This window comes from Protopterus annectens, chromosome 3.part1, assembly GCF_019279795.1.
Source record: "Protopterus annectens isolate FY-2018-M chromosome 3.part1, PAN1.0, whole genome shotgun sequence".
Classification (NCBI taxonomy): Eukaryota; Metazoa; Chordata; order Ceratodontiformes; family Protopteridae; genus Protopterus; species Protopterus annectens.
Genome location: NC_056732.1, coordinates 1,467,921,212 through 1,467,945,544, shown reverse-complemented (window position 1 = coordinate 1,467,945,544; position 24,333 = coordinate 1,467,921,212). Strand labels below are relative to the sequence as shown.

The following is a 24,333-nucleotide window of genomic DNA, read 5'->3' as shown; positions in this document are numbered from 1 at the left end:
TCATAGTGAATGACATCAGCAGGATTGCCAAAGTAGGGGATTTGAACTGACTGTGAGTAGCCTAAAATGCATTGCTCCCTGCACAGACATAGAAACACACACAAAGCATCCACGACTGCCATGTGTAAGGATAGAACTCCTACAGAGATCTATATCACACTACAGCATGATGCTGTTGTAGGAGGCACCCCGGGGATTGCTGGAGCGCCCCTTACCCAAAGGTGTATTTCACAGTGAATGACATCAGAAGGATTGCCAAAGTAGGGCATTTGAATTGTACTGAGTGTAACTAGCCTAAAAAGCATTGCTCTTGACACAGACAGAGACACACACACACACACACACACACACACACACACACACACACACACACACACACACACACACACACACACACACACACACACAGTTTCCATGTCTGGGATTAGATCTCCTACCTAATTAGTTTATCGCACTACAGCAGTACACAGTTATAGGACACGCCATGGAGATTACTGAGCTACAACTTTCCCAAAGGTGTATTTCAATATGGATGACATCAGCAGCCTTGCCAAAGTAGGGCATTTGAATTGCAATGCATGTGAGTAGCCTAAAAAGCATTGCTCTCTACACAGACAAAGACAGATACGAACACACACAGACACACACACACACACACACACACACACACACACACACACACACACACGCACACAGTTAGCAAGTCTGGAATTAGACCTCCTACCTAGCCATTTTATCACGCCGTGGTGGTACGGCGGTAGCATTGTTACCTCACAGCAAGAGGTTCTCCCGTTTGATTCTCAGCGTGGCTTGGGAGTGGAGTCTGCATGTCCTCCCCACAGTTGGCTAGCGTTCGAAAGACATGCGTGCATAAATGGGCGTGCCTTCATTGAAGGTTGGGCATCAAGCTGGCACCTCGGCATTTCGTAAAATTCTACTGCCAATCATTAGCAGACCGGAGTTCTGCTGTGGCGACCCCTTACCGGGAAAAAGCCGAAAGACAAACAACAACAACAACCTAACTATTTTATCACACTAAAGCAATATGCAGTTATAGGATGCGCCACTGAGATTACTGGGTTGCAACTTTCCCAGAAGTGTATTTCACAGTGGATGACCTCAGCAGGCTTGTCATAGTAGGGCTATGAGAATGCAGTGTGTGTGCATGGGCCATAACCCACTCATATAGAGGTTGACATACCACATGTGGGCACACGCAGGGTCATATTCCACAGGTACATGTATGCAGCTGCTAGATGACTACTTCCCTGTACAATTATGTTGCACAGCTAGCACTTGCACCACATAGTCTGTAATGCTGGCAGATACCGGTGACTAGTATCTACAGTGAGAGACATCACATTCCAGATGTGGCAGGCCATAGCATTCTGTCAGTCCTGCAGTCCCAGACCATAATACAGTATATTCCCCTGGGGTGACAGGGTAGATGTGATAGGTGTTCATGCCAATACCTTCTAACAGTCTTGTTCAGGTGGAGTGGATGCTGGCAGGGTGCTACCTACAGCTAGGGACACACCTGCATGGGACACTTGGACTGCATCCTGCAGTCTTTCACTATTGCCATATACAGGTGGGGTCTTACTCTACACATTCCCTGCAGCAGGGATATGACCAAAGAGGTGCCTGTGAGTGGTGTTTGCACGAGCTGGGTGCATGTGTGCTATGGACACTACTTGCATCTGACACACAGATATGCATTGGGCATTCCAGTTATGCTTGCATGTGTAGGTACATCAGTTGTTTCCCAATACATCTGTCCTACCTCCTTTGTGATCTGTGAGTGTTTGGGCAGATGACACTGGTATCCCCTACTACAGGACCAGATAATGTGATGCATACCTGTATGTACTTTTCCAAGGGTGTGCCCATTTCACAGTGACACAATATATACTGTATGTCTGGGGTACTTTCCCCTGTGTACTGCTTGCATATCTCACCCAACAGACATGCCATGTCAGTCTTTCAGATGGTGATACATATTACCACCATACATTTGCAATGGCTTGCTGCTAGCTTGTGTTATACTGATGGGTATTGTGTATGGCACTGCAGCTGTGAGGACTTGTCACTGTCATCAGCGGTAGTGGGCAATGGCCAACTAGTCTTACCTCAACATGCATACATACCGACCACTCTCACACAATATGGTGTGTCCTACACACCAATCTAACACACACATACCTGCGTATTGTGCAGATGCTACAACCTATCCTGCTACCTTGGCCACCTCTGTGCATCTGTGCTCCACTGGTATTATACCTACACATACATGTTACTACATTTCTACATAGGGCTGTGGGGGGCACACCTGATTGTTACGATGTGTGTACATCACACTGGGGGGGGACACACCAGACTGTTACTACATAAAAAAGTAGGGTTGGGGGAACACACCGACTGTTTCTATATTCCTACATAGGGATTGGGGGCACACCTGGCTATTTCTACATTTCTACACAGGATTGGAGGGTCACACAAGACAATTTCTACATTTCTACACAGGATTGGGGGGGCACACCTGATTGTTACTAAATTTCTACACAGGACTGGAGGGGCACATCTGACTGTTATTACGTTTCTACATAGGATGGGGGGCATACCTGACACTTGTACACATTTACTATGACTGAATTTGTATGTCAGGTACTCCATTTCATTCTGTATTCTATTCTATCATGCTGACCAGAGGCATATCAGTGTATTACAGGTCTTATCTTTGATTGACCTACATATTAGTTTCTGACTTCCTACCCTTCAGAACTAATGGCCCACTGCCTGACCTGCTGTAGTCTATCTGTGTAGACCTGGAGGTGGAAGTTATCCATAGGCATCATTCAGAGGCCATATCACAGCCTTTGTGTTGGTCTACACCTGTCCTGCTGGCTGTGACTGTTCTTGGGTATGTGAACCCCCCTGACTGGCATGTTTGAGTCATTTACCTTGTGGGTGTCCCAGTATTGAGGGTAGTGCTGCAGGGCTGCCTATGTTGGATGCACATACTGCACTCCCTACGCATGGTTGAGTACAGATAGTGTCATGTTTGGCATCCCTTTTACTGTATGTGAGAGTAAGAAAGAGGTGTTATTCCCTGGGTCCCTCCTGTGTCAGTGTATGTGCTATGCATTGCCTCTTTTCCAAGGCCAGGGCATACTGGGCACGCCTCCTTCTGCCTACTGGGGAAGGCTCAGGTTGTTCCTCCTCCGAGTCACTCTGTGCCTGTGCAGTGCTTGGCAATGGTGGGGGGCTGTGTGGACCTGTCCCATGCTGTTCCTGTTGAAGCTGTTTCTGCAGGATCATACTGTGTAGCATGGAACATACGATGACAATTTGGGTACATGTAGCTGGTGAGTACTGCAAGGCTCCACCGGATGTCTCCAGGCACAAGAACCATAACTTGAGCATCCCAAAAACATGCTCTACTATGATTCTGGCCTGTGCATGTGCCTCATTATGGAGTTATTTTTCGGGTGTGTGTGTATTTTTTATTTGTGTCATCAGTCATGGCTCCAGTGCGTATCCAGCATCCCCCACTAGGTGACCGTGAGGGATGTCTCCACTGGCAAATCTCTGGTACAGCTGCATCAGATACCAGATGTGGGAATCATGATAGCTTCCAGGGCAGTCAGCTCAAACACTCATCATTATGCCCTGGGCATCGCACACAACCTGGAAGTTGATGGAGGGGAAGCCCTTGTTGTTGATGTAGACCCTACCCCGCTCACCAGGTGGTGCTTTGATGCATATGCGCATGCAGTCTATAGCACCCACTACCTCAGGGTATTCTGCTATTTGGTGGAAAAGTTGGATATTGCTGGCCAATGCCTCACGGGTGTTGGGGAAATATACATGCTCACCGGCATGTGCTGACATGGCATCCAGGAACTGGTGGAGTACCCTGGATGCTGATGCCTGTGAGATCCCCATCATATCCCCAGTTGGCCTTTGGAAGGTACCTGTAGCTAGTATTCTTAGGCCTACACATACCTTGGTATCCACTGGGATGGGTTCCCCTCTGTTAGTTCTGTGTGTCAGGCGTGGCCGGCACAGCTCAACAATTTGCTGTAGGAGGTCCCTGTCCACCCTATAATGCTCCAGTATCTCCAGCTCATGTAGCCCTGGTAGGTTACCCTGGGTCTGTACACTCTTCTCCATCTCCTCACTGTGTGTTGGTCGACAGCATTCACATCCTCACCACCCACAGTCTCTTCCACAAGTTGTTGTATGATAGATATTGCAGCCCCTATCATTTTGTTGTTTTGTTTGTTAAAAGTTCCCTGCTTGTATATACCGGTGGTGTAGATTGTGGGAAAAACTAGAGGGGAAGGTGTCTGCATAGTTTATAGTAGTGTTCTAGACTGGGCTGGTCTGCTGCCTGTGTAATTGGCTGATTCTGATACATTTCACCTGCCAGCTATGCTAGTTCTCCTCATACCTCTCAAGTGTACCTCATTATGAGGAACGCACCTCATTTGGGGTCTTAAAAAGTTCATGTTCCTCTAAGTTCCTCAAAGTTCCACATTGAAAGAGTCTGTCACACATTCAGTGTTAGGAATTTTTTTAAGTGAAATCAGTGGTAAACAGAAATTAATCATATTAATTCATTAAAGGATCTTCTTTATAAGTAAAACCAGCATATTTTAACCATCCTATGACCTTCCTAGTTGAAGTTGTTAGCAAGCCATTAGTATGTGTTCCACATTTTGCCCATTTGTTCCACATTATGAAGGCAAGTGTTCTTCATTTTGGCAATGGAAGGTTGAGAGCTATGGTTCTCCTAGATTACCTTCCTACTGCTGTTTTCCCTTCCCATTGCCTTCCTGTTTAAGCCCGGTGGTGCGCCACACAAACACAGTGCTCAAATGTGCACAGAGCTGCTATTTCATGGTTTAACTTTTTTTTTCCTTTAAAATCCGGTGAGCGGTGCGCACACCCACTTAGGCAATGTAAAGTGTGCTAGGCAGCCTTAGACACACCCCTTTGCTTAGCTCTGCTAAGCTAAGGTCAATCCCAAGCCACAGGGCTCCAATCTGCTTACAGTATGCCTGACACACACCCCCCCTATAATGTCAGCTAACACCTAGGCTTGCACCAAGCTATTCCTGCTCTTACACTATTGGAAGCTGACTAGCATGCTGGGGAAATCTGGGATTCACTGTTATTCCCCTCATTTGCATAGGATTGCCTGCTAATGCTTAGTTAAATGTCTCACACTGAGCCTCCCCCCATAGCAATCACTACTCACTGGCCATGTTGTCTTCTGCCTGCCATTGAGTATAATGGAATAATAGTGATTTTAGTTAGAATGCTTATTTTAGGTTTATTTTTTTATTTTCCCCCGATCCCGTTTGCGCGCCGCTGCCCTACACTTAAACAGCCGAGATCGGCTATAAAAATAAAAGTTGATTTTTTTAAATTTTTTTACACTGTTTTCAATACCACAGGCCTTATACATGGCCATTGGCATGGTTCCTGACTGATATGCACCCTTTATTTGGAGCTGTCACGGCTCCGTTTTGGAATTTGCAGAAATGAACTCGGTTACTAACTGAGTACATTTCTGCAGATTACACTAGTCCTGCAAGGCGGGTTTCCAGCTTCCTGGATCGCAAATTCACCTCATTTGCAAGGACTTCTCTGCAAATGGGGTAATTTGCATACAGGGGCTGAGTCTGTGCAGGACTAGTGCAGGAGCACTCGTGCATGCCCCTGCAGGCTATTCCTGGATCGCACGGCAGACATATTGCCTGCTAGAGCTCCTGCACTGATCCTGCATGCTGTGCAAGGCTTGCAGAATCCAGGGAACTGACAAAATAAGTTTGATCATGTGCAATAGCGAAAACAGTAAAAAAAAAATAATAATATTGCGAGCAGAAAACTATTTCTTCTCCTGATATTAAAACTAAAACCCCTGTAATATTAGCCTCAAATTTGACTGAATAGTGGAAATGTTATGGTAAGGTTTTAATGGCATTAAGGTTTAGGGTTAGGGCTGAGGAAAGGAGCAGCAATAGGATTAGAGTTACTACCTATTACTGAAGAGGGCAAGGGGTCCCTATCCCTATGGCAGCCCCTTCCCCCAACCTAACCCTACACCTTAACATCAATAGAACCACCTGTAACACTGCCACTACACAAGACGGACTCAGACATGCAAACATTCACAAACAACGCCAGTTGCTGTCTAATGACATTATCTGCATGCCTTTCCCTTGTTGGCTGGTAAATAATTAGGGTGTACTTTAATTTCTGTGACTGGAACCTCCACTAGTGCCTCGTTTTTCTCCTGACTAACAGAAACACAATATAAATTATATTGTATGTTACATCTCTATTGTTAGACAGTCCATATTGTTTTCTTTTTTCTTTCTTTCTTTCTTTTTTTAAAGTTCATTTTTTGTGTTTGTGTATAGCCCTCCACATTTGCTAAAATGTGTGGCATTGGTATAGCTCTGCAATTGATGGTGTCCTTTCTTTCTTTAATTGCACATGCTATTGTTTCATGTTTGACTTTGTCTTAATTATTCAAAAGTTCATTTAAGTTACAATGAAGCCATAGTAAGAATGGCTTCACACATTTATTTGAAACCTGTGTCATTCTTATTAAATCCTGACTGGATATATATTCAAAGACCCCCTATACATTCATTTAAGAAAAATACAGTTTTCTGGGGTAAATATGTTGCAAATCAACTTCGACTTTGTTTTTCATAGTTTAGGAGAAGTTTATTTATCTTAGTAATTGTAAGTGTACCTTCTCTATTCCCAGTAGTCCTACCTTTATCATGCATGTTATCCTCTGTGCATTTTATCATTCTGGGCCTTGGGAAAGCTTGCTTCTTAAACAATGCTTTTTGGTGAAAGCAACTCTAATTTTTTCATAGTAAATCCTGACAAATACCTAAAGGGTCTCATTAAACAGGGCACAACTATTTATTGGAAAACCATAAAATCTCTAACAAGACTAAGAATTAACTATAACTTTATTGTACAATATTATAATTTAATTGAAAATACAATCATTAAAATCTCATGGTGAAATTCATTCATAAACCCCAGCAGAAATTTAGCATTATATGGGCCTCCTATAGTAATTAAAGTATTCTATCCTTTGTGGAACTACGGGAGAAGGTTGCATTAATTCTATAAGCATATACTACGTCATTCACACTTTGCTGACTCCAGGATCATTGAATGTCAGGAGGAATGGATACCTAACAAATAGTAACAGTAAACTTTGAGAATTTTCCAGCACAATTAAACAGCAGCCAGTGAAATGTCTGTTTATTCAATGAGCTGTCAAAAGACTGAATGAATCTTCTGAGCCACTAGTGAGCATTATCTTAAAGCTTGGGGTGAGTTTATATCTCCAACAGTTTCTCATTGGTACCATTATGGCTTGACAATTTGGATCCATGTTGTGTCTTTGTTTAGCACATTACTGAATTATAGGTAAACATTTGTGTTCCATGCAATAAGGCTGGTGAGCTATGTTCCATCCAGTCCTTCACCTCAATCACTTGCCGTGGCTACATTCTTTATATAGCTGACAACTCTGTTACCTCAATGCAGAGACCATAAAACTGCTGCGTCTCAGATTGGTGTTAGATCCAAAAGGTTAGCCAAAAACACAGACTTTGTCTTTAATTTATCTGTGCCATTTTGTAACTATTAAAATGTTAGATTGCTGAGATAACATAATTAGATATGTTGATTATGATGTGATTTTTTTTTGCATTTTATATCTGCTTTATCATTTTGTATTGTGCACAGATTATGACTATAGGCCTGTACTCTGGATTACAACTTCTATTGCAAACACAAATTGTACATATCATATGCTAAGAGAAAAGAATATCAGGTTTCGCTCCTTTTCACACCATGTATTTTTAAATGTAATGCTTTGCGATTATGTGCATGTTTATCTACTTAAAAGCAGGATTGTCCAAGTAATCTCATCAAAATAAATATGGTTAGAACACAGTTTACAAACCGACTACAGGAGTCGAGAAAAAATAATAAAACTAGGAATTTCATAAAGGAACTTTTGCAACTTAGTAAAAATAAACTAGTGCTCAGGAGACTACATTTGACTTACTGGATGTACTTACAGAAAAACTCTATCCAGCAGGACTCCCTCACAGACAAACATCCTCTGTTCACAATCACAAGTATGTTTTACAGCATGTCTAATACATGCAAAATGAGATTTTTTACATGTGCCAAGATACACAGAAGTGCAGCTCACATGTATTCACAGGACGCCTGATCTTAGCAGTCACTAGTATCTTCGCCTGGATGTTTTTGGATATGTAACACGAAACATATTCACACACCAACTATCTATCTGTATACATATCTGTCTGTCTGTCTATCTATCCTTGTTTCTCTCTATCTATCCATCTGTCTGTCTATCTCTCTAGGCTGTCTGTCTATATATGGGATCTATCATCAACCATACAGAAATATCAATTCACTTTGTTGATTGCTGCGCATTTGAAAGAAAAAAATGAAATGGCTCCATTTGCAATAGAACAAATCCTCACCTTTTGCTATCAGTAAACGTAAAACAGAAAAACAGAAACAGAATTTGTCTGAAAAAACGTTGCTGAGCTCTAATGTTATTGGTCATTTGAGAAACTGTTCCACAGTATGTTCAGGTTGACAATGCCTAAGACACTGACAGAGATTTGATATGCATGCATGTATTACTACAAAACAAATAGAAATATCTGCAAATTGGTAAAAAGTAGACAGCAGGTATCAGTGAAAACAATCCTAACACCACACCATGCAGTATCATATATATATATATATATATATATATATATATATATATATATATGTATGTATATATATCCTCTTCAGGGCAGGTTATTAACAGAAATACTATGGTGCCTTATTCATAATTTGGTATAAAAGGAAGAAAATCATACTTCCTTGCTTACTGACCACTGTATTTGGGTCAGCAAAGGGATTCCTGACCCTGACTATGAGCTGTCTTGTGAAATGCTGTTCCGCCATGCTACTACGTAGGCAATGCTTGATAAATCTACCTAAACTACAGAAATAAGCATAATTCTCATATCTATTCTTAATTACTTATAAATACCTGCAAAGTAATATTAGGTAGTCATGAGGTAGCACCGAGAAACATCCCAGCATTGTATAAGCTTTTATTTGATAGTATGTCGTAAGACAAACTCATTGTAGGACAAACTACCAAGAAAAATATTAGTATCGTACATTGTTTAACTCCAAATGAAAACAAATTGCAGCGACTCATTGTATTCTTAACACATTCCTGAACGTTTGCATTGACTGTGCTTATAAAATGCTGTTGTACAATGCTTGCAGTTGGACACTACCTACAATTTTAACAAAACTGTTATTTATGCATATCTGTAAACTTAGTAGTGGCAGCTGGACACCAGCTATTACACCAGAACTTTTTAATGTTATTTATCCTTTCATAAGTCTATATACACAGCTCAACAATCAGGAACAAAGCCAGATAGCAATGGGAAACAACTCACAATTGATAACATATGTTAAATATCATTACCTAGAAATGGTATAGAATGACATTCTGCATTAGCATGCATTTTCTAAGGCATATGAAATCTTAAATTCCAATAACAAATTATTTCCTGACTAGCTGTTTGCCAGAAAACAGCAACATTTATGAGACGTATGCAAATCTATGATGCAGAATTAGAAACAGATAAGAGATATGGCAACCCATGTACACACACACACACACACACGCACACACACACACACACACACACACACACACACACACACACACACACACACACACACACACACACACATACTCACACTTCCATGTATGTATGTCTGAATAAATAGCCACACACTCGTAAGGGTGCACACACACACACACACACACACACACACACACACACACACACACACACACACACACACACACACACACACCCCTGTACATCTGAAACTCCAAAACTCCTAAGAACAAAGAAAGACAGAAGTGTAGAAGGCAGCCCAACTTTTATTGGCAATAGTGCAGGAACCCCATAAACTGACAGTGGGGGGATGACCACGTGCAGTGATAGCTAGACATCTTACAATACACTTGGTTTCTGTATTGGGACATCTGATGTCATAGTGCAGAAACCGATTGTGCTGTGAGGTGCATTTCTATTCACAAGCACTGCTACCAGCTATACTGTAATGGATATTACTGGATAAGTGTTTTTTATAATAAAAACGGGAAAAAGCATCAGCAGAACCTTATTATTTCAGTAGATCTGCAGTTGATGCTACACGTTTGTGAAATATTTTTACAATGCTCAAGACGACTGTACTCTGAAAGATCTGATGTAGAAAGAAATACGTAGGGAAATACAGCATTTACTAAAAAAGTTCAGATGTAAAGCACAGCTTTTCTTCAGTTTATTTTACACTTTTACAGGTGCTCATATGTGGACAGCATGGATCACTTTTTTGCTTATGTAATGCTTTCAGTAAAGGACACAGTGTGCTTAAACGTCTGAGCAGACTGTGGAGCTGTAAGCATGGGGTGCAGGTATTGTTACGATGACATGGAGTTATAGGTGCCAATTGAGGAATGAATTAGATAGCACTATAGGTATGAGTGATTTATGAATGTTTTTATGGAGTGAAGAAGCCAGTCTTTTGGAAGTAGAGCTGGATGCCAAGTTAGACACCTGCAATGTATTACTTTGCTTTGCTGCTATTTCTGGCATTCTGTGTGAACCAGCATTTACAACTCTTTCTGCAGCTCACTACTTTTATTATTTTGTAATATGGCTACAGCTAGTATTTTAGGATCTATATTAGGTGATCAAAACTTTAGGTACTCGAATACCTAAAGATTGACACCTAAACAGTGAAAGCTAAATATCTAATGGACACTTCCACAAATTCTTTTTTAGGGAAAGAATTTGCTTGGCCATTATCAGAAATCTGCCCTTGTCTCCAATGTAAAGCAATCTTATAGTGGTATATTTAGTTGGGGGGGGGGGGTTTGAATGTTTTTTTTTTCCTCCAGCCAAGCAAATCCTTAACCTATGAAATAATTTGCTGAAGCGGCCATTCGATGTTTATAACTTTCACTGTTTAGGTGTCAAGCTTTAGGTATTCAATTAGCTAAAGCTTCGACTTTATAATATAGAGCCACATTTTATACAGTCCCAAGGATTTACTTTGTTGTTGGACTTTAATTTCAACTATTATAGTTGTACTGTTCTTTCTGAATTTGGGGTTCCAGTGTTTGTGCTGGGGTTTCATCAAGATTTCATTTGTTTATTTGCCGGTGGTTGGATTATTATTTGTGTTGCCCCTCAGTGGTGTTTACAGATATTGGATTCAGACTACCACAAAGTATTTCTTTAAATCTGATCTTAAATGTGATTATTGATTTACTGTTTGGCTTGTTCTGGATTTTCTGTTTGGAGTCTGATATCCATCATCAGTCTTTGTTTGAATTCAGACGTTTGCAGCTATGATTAGATTTTTTATTTGTTAACAGTAATCTAATTTTGTTAAATATACATACATATATATATATATATATATATATATATATATATATATTGCTTCAAGAAACAGCAAACACTTACATGAGGGACCCTCTAAACAGCAATCAGTTAAGAGTGAACATTCATATCAATGAATGCGCAATAAAAGGAAGAATTATTACTTTTTATTTGTTTTTCACTGGAGGCAAGCACCCCTTGCACCTCCAACACCCCCTACTACTTACTAACTTTGAGATCACAAATTACCTTACCTGCTGTACTGCGATCACATTCAAATGACTGCCAGCAGAAACTCCGTTAGGAAGAACATTCGCTCACATTCACTTTCACCATTTTTTTTTTTTTTTACAGCACAAAAAAATTCAATCACGTGAGTATTTACTCTTCCTAATTGTAACTATATATATGTATGTGTATGTGTATAGTTCCACTGCTGAGAGATGTTGTAACAAGTAAAAATATATAGCACTATTTTAGCTCACTTAAAGGTGTCTCCAAACTCGTTTCTTTGCCTGTATTAGGCATTTTACTATTGGAAGCTTTGCTGGGTCGAGTGCTGGTATATTTTTTCTTGGTGTTGTGTTTATGAACCGGAGCACCCCTGCTAACATGTGCACCATTACTTTTGGGATATATAGACACACATACACTGTCAGTATTGTTAATAGCTGTTTTTTTCTTTTTTTTTTTTGTTATAAAATTTGGTCAACAAAATAGCTGATCGACAGTTGTACAAGATTGCTGTAATAACAGGGTTGATGAATATTCCCTTTCCTTGGTACTGTGTGATGCCAAATCTGGAATTTATAACTAGTAGGAGATATGGGAGGGCAGAGGCTCCCCAGTGGGGGATTCAGGAGGTTTATATTCCCGGAGCATGAGCAATAACAATATTATCATTTAGGGATTTTGATATTTTCGAAGTACATACACACACACACACACATACACACACACACACACACACACACACACACACACACACACACACACACACACACACACACACACACACACATATATATATATTTAGTTTATTTCAGAGAGCTGATTGATTAGATAATATTTCAATACTTCATTTTTCATTATTTTACTTAATTGGTTCATGTTATATTGTATTTTAATATTTTGTAATAATTTATTTTGAAACAAGCAGTATAATAAATTGAAGTTTGCCTCCTTATATTAAGACTGTATATGTTAAGCTATTTCAGGCTCTCCTTCTGTTAACAGCAATACAGGAACAACCTACTCCACAGTTAACCGACCGGACCCTCAAAGGCTCGAACAAAACGTGTAGAAGGTACCAAACAGCCTCGTACCACAATTATTCACTTAGTGACACCAAAACACCTCACAGCAATGCCGATGTTATCCCAATTGTCTCAGTTACACCAAACACTCCAAACTCAGCCGAAAAAATAAAACTGCTTTAATAACACAATCACCAAAAATTGCAATCCATGGCAGATTTTATGTGATGCCACTACCTGGCCCGGTCTAAATGAACACATAAGCATTAAACCTTTTTTGCTTTTAGACCGTGGCTAGTTTGTTTCACCCCTAGGGACCATATTTTGAATATTTTGAATATTTAGAATATATTTTGAATATATTGTGAATACAGTTTATAGTTTGAATACTGTTTATATATTTTTAATATTGTATTATAATATATATATATATTTTGTGTATTATATTGTATAATACATATTATTTTATATTACATGTCATTATTTTTCACTACATGTTATGTCACATGAAGCAAACTATTATTGATTTACATAACATTATATTATATTATATGCCCACATGTAACATCAATTGGGGGTGTCCATTAATATGTGTATATAAGTATACATTGTAATTGTGATTCATTTTGTTCCAAATACAAACATGAAATAGATGAGTATTTAGGGAAATATGTGTTTAGACAGACAATTTCATTTTATACATTGCTATACATATTGTTTTGACATATAGAGTGTTATTAATATTTATATTAGTTTTGTATTAATTTATATTTTTATGCATTTTTTGGCGCCAAAATTGCTTTAAAAGGATTGTGGTAAATGGTTTACATTGGTTCTGATGAAGTCTACCGATAGTAGATGAAAGCGCTAAACCCATGGATTGCAATTTTTGGTGATTGTGTTATTAAAGCAGTTTTATTTTTTTGGCTGAGTTTGGAGTGTTTGGTGTAACTGAGACAATTGGGATAACATCGGCATTGCTGTGAGGTGTTTTGGTGTCACTAAGTGAATAATTGTGGTACGAGGCTGTTTGGTACCGTCTCCTTCTGTTAAGACAGTACCTTTTCCTGTTGTAAAGTGCTTTTATCCTGGTTTATTTATTTATTTATCCTTTATTGTCTGGATTAGTCCTACTAGGTAGGGACCTCTTTTCATGTGAAACCTTTGGTACTAGTTGCACTATTAAGGAAAATTTTGCAATGCCATTGGGAACTTCTACAAATACAGCATTTTTGGAGTGAGAGAGCCCGTTCTGTTCCTGGTGCATTGGCAGCCAGGAATATGGCACAGAAACATGGCAATAGATGAGCGAGTAGTAGGGGCAAATGCCAAATGTTTGGATTTGTTTTGTTTTAGGATAAGGAGGTGGAGATATACTGATGATTTTTTTTGGAGAGAGGTGACTTCAGGAAGATGTGATTACAATGCTATAGTTGCGATGGTTGCAGGATGATTTATTGCTGGAGCTAGTTAGCCAGAGTGAGCCAGAGTTGGGGAAGGCTGTCTCTTTGGGTGAGATGATTGAAAAAATTCATAACGAAGAGGGACTACAGCTTAAGAGAAAATCATTTGCAGATGTGGTTGGAGAGAAGAAGGAAGAAAGAAGAGAGAGGAAGAAGACAGAAGAAATGGAAAAGAAAAAAAAATATGCAGCTAGAATAAAGAAGAAGTTAATTAATTAAAGAAAAAAATGGAAAACATGGTATAAAATATGATAAAAATGACTGCATGAACCCATAGGACATCTAACAGAAGAAACTAATAAAAGCTATAAAATAAAGAAATAAATGGTTTATGAAGACTGTTGACTGTCAAGATTTTTTTTATGATTACAAATTAATAGATTGTCTGTAAGAGGAAATATGCCTTAGAAAAGAAAGAATATGTCATTTTTATGATGAATTAGAAACTGTCAAACATGTTGTTTTAACATGTAAAAGAATAAGAAACTTATGGGAAAAATAAGAGAAAAGAATATTGTAAGAGAAATATGAGATTGTAAACAGATAAATATGGATATGATTGAATATGGATTTTATGAGAAATGTAGTGACAAATATGTCAAAACTTTGGATAGAAAAATGTTTTGCATTATATGAGTAATATGCAATGAAAGATTGAATGAGATTATGCTTAATGGAAATTGGATCATACTAAGTATAGTACAGAAAATCAAATGGTGGTTATGGAAAAAGGAGTAGGGGTCTATACAAATGTGAAACAAAACGGTGTATATGCTGAAGGAATGTAAATGTAATTCTTTGTAAATATGTACATTTGTATATAGATGTATATAATGAAGGACCCTAGACTTTTTGATAGCTATAGTGGGGTTGTTTACATCTACATGAGCTACCACCAACTCAAGCAGATGGGACCTCAGTATAACATCTCATCCAAACCATACCACATGCAGGAGGTCAGTACCCACCTAACATTGTACTGCAGTGTGAAAAATCAATCACCTGTAATAGGAAAACAATGAACATACTTCTGGATCTTCTAGCACCAAAGGTGAATGCACTTCTTGTTACACCACTATCACTGGTGAGTTCACCAACTATACATAGTATTCCAGGGGCCATCTTTCCAGCAACCACTGAGTAGGGCAGCCATTTTTCATTTTTATTCATTAACTGACCATGCCACGGAAGGAAGGTAACAAAAAAATATACAAAAATAGCCTAGGATAAAAAGGTTCCTGACTTACAAATGAGTGGTGATGTGAAAGGATCACTATTATACTGATGAATGCAACAGCCTGCTTGTCATTAAAATAAAAACGCCAGCTCAAAATGGCTGTTATGATTCTACTATATCAAAATTTAAAATACCTGTCTATGAAACACATTTACTAAAATTCCAGAATCACAATACACAAAAATGCACAGCTTTTTCATCTTAAAAAGTAATGTTACTTTTCTCTGTATAACGATGTGTATAGTAATTTGTGTTTCTCATTACAGTGAATATTTTCTACAGTTAGTACTTGTTAATCCAGTACTAGCCTTATCTAGGTAAAATGAATCAGCAAGCCTGGATACTAGAGGTTTGTATATTTTCTAAAATAAAAAAATCTGAAGTAGAAGGATGACTAAATATGATGTTTCAGTGTGTTCTTCGACTAGTAGACAGCGTTATTACTGGAAAAAACACAAAATATATCAGACATGCCCACTCAGTACTGCTGCTATGTTCCCATCAAGTGTTGGACTCAATATGTCAATATGTCAGGGTTAAACAATACATCTCTTTACTCTGTGGTAGATAGAAATGCACCCTACACTGCAGTTATTTGTCAGAGAAATACTACATTTTTTTCAGAGTATTTCTTGCATCACTGCTGTTGAAATCATTCATCAAGTATTTAAAATGAAAGCTTGGATCACATGCCAAACCAGCATAGATATGCTGTATATATCTTAGCACTTAGTAATGAACTTCAAGTCTCACTAGCTTCTATTATCTAAAGCAAATGTCACATTTAATTTTAATTCTCTTCTGCTGTAAATAATTTTCCCATCTACACAGAAAAGAATAAATGTAGCTTCTCCAGGATTCATTAGCATTTTTCAGATCTGCGTTATGACTGAACCGCTCCACAACAGCGAAGTAAGGGATAACCAGAAAAAAATTATATTTTTCTACTTGGTCTCTCATTTTATCTAGTTCATGCATTTTGACAAAAAAAGCAAAGAAATTGGAGATTTCTAAGTTTCATTTAGATAAGTTCAGATAAAGACTGCAATTTTGGGAAACTTTCATATAAATTTGTGCCATGAAACTTGGTACAGTAAGCTGAATGAAACCCTGCATTATGCTTACTACTCGAGTCTAAGCAGCTTCCTTGTTGAATGCCTTAATTATACCTGTATTGAATATGGGATGGCTTCATGAAGTGCACTGTGCCCAGTCTTCATGGCCTTTGTATTACTGTTGTAGCTGTGCAGCAGAATAGATTTCACTAAAGTGGTGGTTTATGGAAAATGGTTTATTCAATTCATTACTGGATACTTGCTTTCTACAAACCTATGCTACATGTCTGTAATCACTATAAAATAAGGACATAAGCATGCTCTGTGTCATATGTTTAAAAAAACTGGCTACTTGCTATGGCAAGCCCTTGGGTTCATATAGCAAAATGTATGAACATTGAGACTGGTCATTTGCTTTGTATGTCCACTTAGTTAATTAGTTTAGTACTAGGCTATCTGCCCTGGGGCATTTGTAAGCCTAGCCATAGTGATGTGGCTTTTACCACCCCATGAAATGGTACAAAAATGTACAGAATAAATTTAGAATACTCTGCATCTGTCTAGTATATACCATTTTATATAGCTGCATAGGCGGAATAAGAAATAGAAAGAGATTTAATGAATGCCATGGGACATATAAAGCAACTAGATGTTTAGCACTGCATGAAATACTAATAACATGAAAGAAATAATTAGGGCAAGATGTTATCCAGCCAATAAATTATGGTGGAGCAAAGTAATTATGCATATATGTTATTGCTTTAATGGTCAAAACAACGAATGCTCTTTTTTCACCTGTTCTCAGCCTGTTGGCTGCTGTTTGTGTGACATCACAGTTTAGCAAGGTCTGAGAATTTGCCCTTTCCCTGCTGTTCTGTGATCTCAGAATTGGTATATATAGTTAGCAGTGAGTGTGAGAGGTACTGGAGGGTGGGGCTTACCCTCCTGAAAAAAAATGTGAGCTTTGATCTAAAAATATAACTCTTTTTGTGTTCTCTCTTTTCACTGTTTAATGTTTTATATATATATATATATATATATATATATATATATATATGCTATTGTTTTGTTATACTGTCTCATAAAATGACTGTATGCATGCAGTACTATTACACAGTTGCAGCTAAAATAGTTAATTGCTCATTTTAACGAAAAAATGTCACTGTTTTATGTTATCCAAAACAGAGCCTTCCAGCTACAGAATAGTCCAGATTGTGTCAAGGACTATTTAGAGATTCGTGAGGGAAATTCTACGGGCCATCTGGTTGGACGATTCTGTGGTGATAGCTTACCCAGCAATTATACATCAATCATTGGTCACATCCTGTGGATCAGATTTATCTCTGACCAATCAGTTGTTGGCTCTGGATTCCAAGCTGTATTCTCTCACAGTGAGTATTAGCACAGCTTTGTGTAAAGTTTTTCTGAAGTACAGAATGGGACAGAAATAAGTGGCTACTTGTTCTCTTGGGTCATCCCTCCTAGTAGACTACATCTGAAATTTGTGATGTTCTGTAACTGCATTTGTCTCTGGCACATTGCCTCATAAGATTTTCCATACATTTTTCTGTGCTTATTTAATCTTTTTTGCATCTCTTTCCTCTCTTCTTCCTAGAGCTTAACTATTAACTCATCATCTTTTTATAAAGAACAGTTCCTTACATTTTAGTCATAAGTTTCTGTCTTCTCATCTCAGAGCACACTTAAACTATATTTTTTATACTTTACTAAACATATTCCTAAACTGTATTTTTATTAACAATGGCAATGTTATTCTGGAATCAAAAATGGAATGCTTTAACTGCAATAAAGTCACATTGTATGTTCATCATTCTCATTATTGCAGTAGCCTATGGGGTGTATCCTGCCAAGGATACAGCACCTGGCATGCTTTTCAAAGCTGTAACCCCTTCCCACACAGTCAATGTGACTGCCTATTGGCTAATCCCTTTGGAAGGGAAGTATAAAAGCAGACAGGTTGACTAAACATTTTTAATCCTTTATTTCCATCTCAACTGGATGTATCTCTGAGGCTTCTCTGGCCAGTGCTTCCTGTCAGACAGATAAGAGCCCTTTTGGACACCCTTTCCACACATACAAATTATTTTTTGAATATATATAGTATTTTAACTGTTTTTGTAGTAAATAGACATGCTGTAGGTGGATTGGACACTCTAAATTGGCCCTAGGTGTGAGTGTGTGCTTTCTGTGGAAGGTTGGGCGCCGGGCTGGCAACTTGACACCGTCAAAACTCCACTGCCAATCATGAGCGGACAGGTGATCTGCTGTGGCGACCCCTAACCGGGAAAAGCCGAAAGAAGAAGAAGTAGTATGAACATTTTAAGAATGTCGGCTTTTCAGGCATGCTGGTAGACATTCCTTAATGAACGTTAATGTTTCTCTAGGGATTGTTTTCTATGATTTGGCTGTCATTTAGTGCCCTAGGGTATAGTTAGGAGTATTCTTGTTTTTAAATTATTCTTGGGCATTTGGAAAGTATTGCTGCAGGAGAATAATAGGATTATATGTGAATGCTTTTGCTTACATTTGGTTTTATGCCATTTTGCAGGGTAGCTAATGTATTTAATTCTATCTTTTGACAGAGAATTCCTGTGTGCTGCTTGTGTTACTTTGTTGTGGAGTAAATCTGATTGGATTGGAAGGATTGTGTGTTGTTTATGCTTACTAGTGACAGCTTACCGTCTGACAGAATGCTTCAGGCATAGCTGCATACTTCTCAACTGTACAGATTTTCACAGAATGTGCTGATTCTGGCCTCATATTTTTGGCCTGTTTTTCATAAAACTGTGGTTTTCTGGCAAATTATTGGTAAATCATTAAAGATTGAAGTTAAAAAATAATGACAGCCATTTGAGTTTCAGACATCATATCCTCCAGATAATTCATGCTGATGCAAAACCTGTTATTCTGTCAACTTTCTAAGTTTGTAAGAGCAATATTTAAAATTTGTTCCTAATTTTGGCCGTCCCACTTTTATTTATGGCTTTGTCCAGATTTCTTGCTCTAAGAGTTTGAGAGGTATGCAGACATGTAAGCAAAACACCACACCTGAGGCCAGTTTCCCACAGCAGTCCACAGAATAGACCAAATGTTCCAGTAACGATGAAATATTTAATAACAGACAATAAATATACGTGTATATTTATTGTCTGTTATTAAACATTTCATCATTACTGGAACATTTTGGTCTATTTTGTGGACTGCTGTATATTTATTGTCTGTTATTAAACATTTCATTGTTACTGGAACATTTGGTCTATTTTGTGGACTGCTGTGGGAAATTAGCTTCAGGTGTGGTGTTTTGCTTACTAGTTGTTCCTGTTCTCCACTTGAAGCACGTTTTTGATTGTTGGAGGTATGCAGACATGCTTCTTCCCTGGTTACAGCATGGATACTTACCTCAGTCCTGGTGGTACTTCTCTTAAAGTACCTAAAAACAAAAAACAATTGAAACATGAGTCTGTGCCCCCAGTGCAGGATATTGCTATGCCACAGCCAATAGTGGGTTAGTCTGCAGTGGTCACAGTTGCTTCTTCAGACCTCTAACCTATTTCCTCAAATCACACTGGTGTAGCCTTAGTGGCCAGTAAAGACATGGTGTCAGACACATACTCTGTGGCTGTTCCAGTGCCCTGCTTGGGCATGGGAGAGTTATCCAGTTTGGGTACTGAAGATACTTTGAGAAGGTCTTCTCAAAGTGTTTGAGGAATGAGACCTTCTGATCGGGTTGATATGCTATCACCTAGCCATTCACCCATTAGAAGGTTAATCATACTGAAAATAAAGAAATGTGTCCTGTCTATAAAAATAATGCTATTACCATAGCCATGAGTTTACTGCAGTTAGTCAACTCTGGGTGCTTTACACCTTCTTGTAATGATGACAATGATTCTATAACCCAGAACTCTGATTCTATGGATAGTAATCCTGAAGAGTTGCCAATGGAAGCTTCCAAACTAACGGACATATTTGCTAGGGATCAGACAGATGCTCCCCCAGAGTGGAGCAGATATAATTTACTTGAACAATAAATCTCTATTTCTGCACCTGTTACTCCTATTCTGCCTGCTTTGGAGGATGCATTAAAAATGGCCTGTAATGATTCTCACCAATAAGTTCCCAACAAAAGCAGATAAATTATATAGAGGTTCACATGTAAATAAATTTATCTATTCTCATTTTATAGTTGACCTTGCTACAATCACTTATATGGCTTAAGCAATATAAAAACACCTTGCCTCTTCCAGTCCAGTTATTGGGGATAAAGAGGGAAGGTGGTTGGACAGACAAAGTAAAAAAAACTTTTTTTCTTCTGCTACATTAGCCTTTATAATACTGAACTACTGGGGATATATGTGGAAGTTAATTTCCATCTTCCCTAATCCCTAAAGGTGCGTCTTATGTGAATTATAGAAAAAGTGAAAGCAGCGTCTTTGTAGAGCACACAACAAACTAAAATTTTATTAAGCACTTTTCATCTTAAAACCAGTGTCAGACTTCATCAGATAAAACTTTTTCTGTAGTTTATGCAGTTTTTGTGTTTTCTTTTCCTAGTCTTATATGAATTATATTATGTGTAACTTGTCCCAAGTTCTTAAACTTCCCTTAAAGAGAGTGTATGATTGTGCTGATAATGTTTCCAGGGCTTCTGCTTCAGCTACTGTTTTGAGATTTGTTTGGGTACATAACCAGAATTTTTCAGATGACGTAAAGTTAGACATTTTGAATTCTCCTCTAGATTCAGAAGTTTTGTTTGGGCCTGCAGGCAGATAGGCACTAAAACAATAGAATGACAGAGGTAAAGTAATGCAGGAAACTTCTAGGATCTTTAGGTCCCCAAATTCTTTCCTTCTAAAAGTTCTACACCTTTCAAAGGACAAAATAAGCAGATACCTCAGGCTAATAACAAGCAGGACCCAAGAGAAAATGGTAGGAGGGTAACACCCAAAACTCAAAAAAAAGGGAATTATTCTTCCCAAAAGAGTCAGAGAACAGTTTCAGAATGACTGTGCTAGGAACTTGTCCACCTTTCCTCTTCTTTCCCTATTCCCCTTCCATATTCAAGTATCTGTCCCTCAGTGCTCCACTTGTGTGTCAGCTAAGTTCAGACAGATGGGTTTTAAAGATGATTTAGGAAGGTTACAGCTGGCAATGGATAGATTCTCCTCCTCCTTTGAAGAGTATCCCCCATCACCCTCTAAAACAAACAGATTTGTTTCCTCAGGTGCACCAACATGTTAGAAGCTGGTGTCATTTAACATGTTTTTGCAGAATACTTAGTGAAGAGCTTTTATTTCAGAATGTTTCTGTTCCCAAAAAAGGAGTACTCATGTAGATCAGTTTTGGATATCTTCTTCCTCAGTCTCTATGCGAACGTTTCAAAATTCAAGATGTTGAGACTCCAGTCAATTCTACCCCTTCTCCCAGATGACTGTGTTATAGTAACCGTAGACCTCAAGGATGCATGCCATCACATTTCAACAAATTAAGGAAGTTCCTAAGATTTTGTGTATCTGGGTTACACCATCAGTTCTCTGCATTACCCCTGAGGCTATCTACTACACCATGAGGGTTTATAAACCATCAGTTCTCTGCATTACCCCTGGGGCTATCCACTACACCATGCATGTTTATAAACTGCCTAATCCCAGTGGGTATCCACATTTTTTCTTATTTAAATGACTTGTATATTTCTGCAAAATATTTATCCAGGTGTCAGGACTCCTTAATAAGGCTTTCTTCCCTCCTAACCCATCTGAGATTTCAGATGAACATACAGAAATCCTTCCTGACTCTGTCACACAGGATATTGTTTTTAGGGTGCCTTATAGACAATCTCACGAAAATAGCCTTTTTACCTCAAGACAAAGTGGAAACTTATGAAGAAGTATTTCTGAACGTCTCTCATCTAAGTCAGGCTTCAGCCAAGGAATTCATTAAAATTCTAGGCTGATGGCCTCTATGATCCCAATGATACCACTTGTCAGGCTGCAAATAAGGATAAAGTGGTTCATAAAAAAAAAAAAAAAAAAAACATGTGGACCCAGAACCTTCACCCTGCAGATTTCCAAATCCCAATGTTGTGATTTGTGAAGCTAGAACTGCAATGATGCAGGTATCAGCTGACTGTCAATCCACATATGTCTTTCTGTTTTCCTACAGTCAATCTTGACAGACTCCTCAGATTTTACTTGGGGTGCAGTTTCTGTGGGTGTAAAAGTGCAAGGTCTGTGGCATAATTCAGACAGACAAAAGCACATCTGACTGTGATTCAAGCTGTAAAAGTCCTATATAATCTTTGGTAACCTGGAACTCTTTAGGTGATTACAGACAATACTACAGTGATGTGGTGCCTAAACAAACAAGGGGGTACCAAGTGATACCAACTATGCCACATGGCAATGATGGTCTGGCAGTTAGCTCTTTAACACTCTCAAACTATTCAGGCCTTTTACATACTGTCAGAGCAAAATAACTCAGCAGATCCTGCACAGACCCTCCCTAGTGTAAATTAAATCCAAAGGTAATCCAGGAATTGATTCAGAAGTGGGGAACACTTTAAGTAGATCTGGTCATCTCCTTTAAAAACAGACAACTACACCAATTCTTTTCCCAGAATCCATGCAACCATGCTTGGAGAACAGATGAACTCTCATTCCCCTGGTTAGGGATGTTCCTATATGCTTTCCACCCTTTTCACTGATTTCCAAGGTACTTCTAAAGATTCAGAAGGATTTACCAAAAATCATGGTAGTGAATCCCTGTTGGATTAGGCAAGATTTGCCCTCCCTACTTGTGGAATTGACCAAGGGCAGTTACCGCAAACTCCCTCACAAGCTGGATCTACTCACACAGGTCAAGAGGAGTTTGATGCACCTTGACATCAATCAGGTGCAACTGACTGCCTAGATTATTCAATTGTGGTACATTTTAGGGACCTTTTTTCAAGGGGATGTGTAGCAGGTATTACAGGAGTCAGGAAAGCCTGCTGCTAGAAACTCATATTTGAAAATGGAGAAGATTTTCCAGCTTGTGCCTAGCTAATAGCCATGGTCCTATCAGGGAGTTTCCATCCCTGGTGCTTAAATATTTCTATGAGTTGCTGTCGTCTGGCCTTTTGTATGCTTCTATCAAAGTGCATCTAGTGGCCATTTCAGCTTGCTTGCCTATGGATCCCCCTCTTACTTCCCTGTTTGTGGTCAGTTTATGAAAGGGGTGTTACATTTCGGACCCCCTTATAAACATATACCTCCATTCTGGGATTTCAATTTTCTACTTGGAAAACTACTTTGTCACCTTTTAAGCCTTCCTCCTTAGCTAAGTTAAGGTTAATTTCTTGGAATACTGTTTTACTTGTGTTGACATCTGCAAGATGAGTATCTGTGTTGCATGCTGTCATAGTGGGGGAACCTTATCCAGTTTTCCTGAGAGATAGGGTCATTCTGCAGACTAACTCTACATTCATAACTAAAGTTGTCTCATTGTTCACTTTTAATGAAACCATCACTCTCCCAGTTTTTTATCCAAATCCAGAAAACAAGTTTGAACTTATTCTTCATACCTTAGATTTGCATAGGCAACTCTAGTATGACCTCAGCATTATTTCCTCTGCATTGACTAGCTCTAGATGGTTTTCCTGTGCTATTGAGTGTTATTGCTCCCACAGTGGTGAAACCATTCTAGTCAGGGTTAGGGGCCCATTTTATCCGGTTGGCTCCAGAAGCATTATAGAGGCAACTA

The 24,333-nt window shown here is 38.7% G+C and overlaps 1 protein-coding gene across 1 annotated transcript in view; it reads left to right on the top strand.

Moving 5' to 3' along the window:
- LOC122797794 (cubilin-like) overlaps positions 1–24,333 on the top strand; it is a 2,156,354-nt gene that overhangs the window by 609,766 nt on the left and 1,522,255 nt on the right. The window contains 1 exon segment of the mRNA XM_044066315.1: positions 17,758–17,963. Coding sequence (XP_043922250.1) covers positions 17,758–17,963 — 206 coding nt within the window.